At 35.2% G+C, this 5154-nt stretch overlaps 1 protein-coding gene across 1 annotated transcript in view; it reads right to left on the reverse strand.

Moving 5' to 3' along the window:
• Window positions 1-5154, reverse strand: part of DDX6 (DEAD (Asp-Glu-Ala-Asp) box helicase 6) — a 33465-nt gene that overhangs the window by 13946 nt on the left and 14365 nt on the right. The window contains exons 5-6 of the mRNA XM_008577839.1: window positions 2451-2580; window positions 1217-1363 (exon numbers count right to left, since the gene is read on the reverse strand). Of these exons, the coding sequence (XP_008576061.1) occupies window positions 1217-1363; window positions 2451-2580 (277 nt within the window). The remainder of the gene's footprint in view (window positions 1-1216; window positions 1364-2450; window positions 2581-5154) is intronic.

A 5154-nucleotide genomic window follows, 5' to 3' on the forward strand; every position in this document is an offset into this window, starting at 1 on the left:
TTTTTTTTTTCTTTTCTTTTTTTCCTTTTTTTCGTGACCGGCAACGGATCGCAACTCGGTGTTGCGCCCGCACCTCGCTCAGCCAGTGAGCCGTTTTTTCTTCCTTTTTTTCGTGACCGGCAACGGATCGCAACTCGGTGTTGCGCCCGCACCTCGCTCAGCCAGTGAGCCGCCGGTCTGTATGTGGGATCCGAACCCTCGGCGGGAGCGCCGCCGCGGCACACTGTAGCAGTGCGCCACCGGGCCCGCCTAGGATATATATTTCTATTTCAACTCCAGACAGCTGGAGACCACTTGTTTGTTTCACCTCTACACACTGGGTAGGCTACAGCTTCCCGTATCACCTACTCCAAATAGTAGACAAACTTCCTTGTCTTAGGACAATCCCCAATGAATAACAGAAGGTATACCAGGCTTTTGACACAGTAGCAATGCCTCTATTCTAAAGTAATGATCTTCTAAAGATTGTTAGAAGGACCAAACAGGATTACCACTTTAAAGAACTGTACAGTACAAAGAATGTACTAATCACATTATAATGACCATATATAAAATTCTGACTAAAATCTATAATTTTATAAGTGATCTTTTTCTTGCTGTTGTTACTTTCTTCACTAGGTAATGAATCATAGATATCTCTTCATGAAAATGAATACAGATCAGCTTCAATCTTGAATGATTATGTGGAACTCCATTCAGATTATACCCCAACATATTTAGCCAATCTCCTCTGACATTTAGGTTGGTCCAATTTTTCATTACTACAAATGACACTTGCAGTAAACAACCTTGTACATACAGCCTTCCATTTACCCAATTATTTCATTAGAAAAGATTTTTGAAAATATACGTTTATAATTTTGAAATACACTGCCAAAATACCCACAAAAGACTATCAATTTACACCCCGACGTTGCAAGACAGCCCATTTCTCCACAAACTCACACTATTGCTTACTATTTTTAGCCTTGCCAATTAGATTTGGTACAATTAATATAAATTTGCGGTTTTCATTTACATTTTTAAAAAGTAAATGTAAGACTGAATATCCTTTCAATGACTACCTTTTTTCTTGAATGAAATGGTCATTTCCTTCATTCAGTTTTCTATGACAGTGTTTGTTCCTTAATTCTTAAAAAACAATTCTTATGAAAGAAGAACCTGTGACTAAAATTGCAATTGGAGAGCTACCTACCCAGTATTAATCATTTCCTACCTGTGTCATCAAGCCTCATTATATCATCCCGTAAATTGGTTCCTCCTGTGGTTGCCATCACTTTGGCCCCTCCCATGTGTTTGCTGACCTGGATGCAAATTTGACTGACCTGTAGAGCAAGTTCTCTAGTGGGAACAATCACCATTGCTGGAAAATATCAAGAAACAAAGAAAATTTTAAAAAGAACATGTCATATTTTAAGAGTTTAAGAAGCTACCTAAATGCTTATTGCTCCTTGTAATCTAGACTCTGAGATGTACTAAAAAGTCAGTAAAAGATATCATGAAAAGTCAAATGAATCAATCTCTTAAAAAAGAACCTATTCAGCATTCTAGATTTAGACTTTTCCTCAGCAAGATTACTATATAAATACTGGACTCTCCTTAATTACAAACCTTTGAAAGGTTCTTTGAGTTGGCAACCGTTAGCTCAAAGTTTACTAACTTAAGGCTGGCTGGTTAGGTCAGTTGGTTAGAGCGCAGTGTTGATAACACTAAGGTCAAGGGTTCAGATCCTTGTACCAGCCAGCCGCAAAAAAAGGAAAAAAATATTTCTGTGTCCTAACTACATTTGTTAGACAGTAAGAAATTCACTAGCCTAAGCATCCAAGCAGAAAACTCCTGCTGCCCAGGTTCTATTTACATCATACGAAAGTAGGGAAAATAATTATAGATCCAAAAAGCTGAAAACTTAGGAAAGGCTTCAGAAGTGAAATCTTAATTCTTTTAACGTACCCTGGATACAACTATGGAAATTTGTTTCCTCCCTACTGCCTAAGCTTTTAAAATCCCCAAAGCACAAGTCTTTAAGCAGAAGTTGTTCGTGTTTTGGCAAGGAATTCTGCAGACCTGCAGCTCCCACAGAAAACCATCCAGTTCCACAGTTAATAAGAAGCTATGTCAACTAATTTAACTTCTCATGATCTCAGCTTTCCTAAACTACTACAGGAATACCTACAATAACAATACTTATTTTGCCTATCTCACTGGAAATGTTGTTAAAACTTTATCATGTAAAATTACTTTGAAAACTAGAAATCTCTTTTAAAAATTGCGAATCATTTTTACAAGACAATTAGGCCAAAAGATATGGGGGGAGAAAAAAGAGTACTAATACAAGATTATGTAAATTCTGACTAAAAAAAAGATGGAAATATCTTCCATATAGCCCCAGGACTTAAACCACCATTTTTAGTTTAAAAAAACAAAACCCACAAACTTTTTCTCCAACTAACCTTGTATATTGTCCTTCTTCAGGTCTAGCCGTTCAAGTAAGGGAATGAGGTAGGCACCGCTCTTGCCTGTTCCATTTTTTGCTCTAGCTAAGATATCCCTACCAGATAAAGCAATGGGAATGCTCTCCTCCTAAGAGACAAGACAACGCAAAATTACTTATGAATAAAAATAGTACATATGCAAATTCTTCTCTAAAATATACTTAATACCTCTTCTCTTTTGGTACTGCTTTGAAATGGCCTATATTTGCATTTTACATGAATAAAAGACATTCAAGTAAATCAGCAGGACCCATCAACATCACCATCATCAACCACTATTTACCAAAGCTGCTCATAAAATACATTTTAAATCACATTCCAATGTGATAAAAACTGTATGTGAGTATATGTATGGACAAAGAAAACAACAAAGAAAATGGAGGAAGTTGGGCTGACCCATAAGTAGAACTTGAATATACAGACAAAAAAGCAAATGATGTTTCAATTAAAAAATGGAAAAAAACAGCACAAACAATTCCAAGGAAAGACTACATGTGATATTTTGAGATTAGTAAGCCAAACTGACCACAGTGAAAAATTGTAGCTTGCATAGTGTATCCTTGCACAAAAAAGAAATGGGCTTGAAAAGATTAATAACTTCAAGCCCTATCTGGCATTTATTTATGTATTACATAAACCTCCAATGTCTGTGTCTCACAGTCAACTTCTGCCCTGAAATATGCTCAACTGGAAGCTCAATTCTATTTCAGTTATCTCAATCCATGGTCATATCACTGAAAAGTGACTTCTTACTTTGTCATGCGTGTTTTACAGAAGATAATATTTCCTATTAACTTAGGTCAAATTTCCCAGACAATAGCAAAGAACTCCCAACAGTTACTGAAAATTAAATACACATATACAGAGAGAAATTAAAAGGGAGAACAGGCACAAACAAGGAGAAAGCAGAACATATAGATAATGCTCAGCTAAAAAATCTCTACAGGGGCCAGCCTGTGGCTCACTCGGGAGAGTGCGGTGCTGATAATACCAAGGCCATGGGTTCGGATCCTATATAGGGATGGCCGGTTCGCTCACTGGCTGAGCGTGCTGCTGACAACACCAAGTCAAGGGTTAAGATCCCCTTACCATTCATCTTTAAAAAAATAAATAAATAATCTCTATAGACAAAGAACAGTACAACCTGGTCCCAAAGACACTCCAGTCACTCAATAATGGGGTCTTAGCTTGACAAAGGAATTAGGAGACAATACATTGAGAGGACATTTTATCTGAAAAGAATTAAGAAATTCTCTGAAAAAAAATTTTTTAAAAGTCCCTATTATTCTCTATTAAGGCAAATATCAAGTCAAAAAATACATTCTGCCATCCAAATTTAACTTTGTAGGCAGGCCACGTAGCTAAACAAAATTTGCCTTCTCACTTTTAATTCTAAAACCTAATATAATGATTTAATGATGTCATCAAATTTCAGAAACAGAATAACTATCAGACTGTAGGTAATTCAGGTTTTACAAACTGGCTCCAAACAGAAAACAGTGGTATAAGACCCAAATTCAGACTTCTATTAAAGAAAAAACAGATCTGTTGGTGTTATGGTAAAGTATTGGACCCTAATCCAAACTAGTCATTTTGAAAGCCCATATCTCCATCATAAAAAAAAAAAAAAGAAAGACTAGCAATGTCGACAGCTTAGTATAAGCAGAAAGTGGCAGCTACTGCCAGTGCTTCTACCATTACATCAAAAATATTTAGGCCTAGAAAAAAACTACTCTTCACAGATTTTGGAGAAACCAGTTTTTTCTTGTAAGGTCTTCCCTTCCCCTTTTCATCTTAAAAACTAAAAACATGGAAAACATTAACGATTTTAATTTTTAGGTGAAAATGTTTTAGAACAAGTGTGAATGTATTGTTCCAGGGCTTTACCAAATAAATTCCTAAAAGTAACAGGGGTTTTGTATTTAAAAAGTTTGTTTTTAATGAGGACAAAGTCAACTATAATTATTAAATGAAAGAAGCAAGCACATTTCGGCTCCCAGAGAAGTATTATTGTTCTCTACCACGAAAACAAGAGAAAACAGATTCATGGTTTTGCTTATGATAGGTAAATTCTGGACTAGGGCTGAAAGAACTGTGAGTGTGATGTGGACATGACACTAATAGTCAAATTATCTACAAAAGAGAGTTTATTTCACTACTTACTGAAAGACTCAAAAAATCAAAGAATTTAGAATCTCAGTTCTGGAGCCTTGAATTTCAAATGGATTTCAACATATTTATTTAATAAGAGGCCAAATATATAATAACTCAGTAATTATACCTAATACATTTCATATATCTAAATTTGAAGTATGACTGCCCATCGGTAAATGTTATTTTTAAAATGTTAGAAATACTTTTAAAATGTTAGTTTTTCTTCAAATTCCTCCATACAATCATAATAAAAGGATTTTTTTTTTCCTTTCTGCTTCAAAACTATAGAAAGTTTCACTCATCACTACTAAAATATAAATTAAGGCATATACCCTAGTGATCGTAGATCGGTATCATATTTGTGAAGGACTTACTGAATGGTTCAATATGCTGCTTAAAAACATCCTATGCTCTATCATTTGGCAAATTATATCATAAAAACAGAACTCCCATACTAACATATTTTGAGTAAAAAGAGAACACAAGAAAAATCAGAATCTTCAAATCT

Source organism: Galeopterus variegatus, unplaced genomic scaffold (genome assembly GCF_000696425.1).
Source record: "Galeopterus variegatus unplaced genomic scaffold, G_variegatus-3.0.2 Scaffold1586, whole genome shotgun sequence".
Classification (NCBI taxonomy): Eukaryota; Metazoa; Chordata; class Mammalia; order Dermoptera; family Cynocephalidae; genus Galeopterus; species Galeopterus variegatus.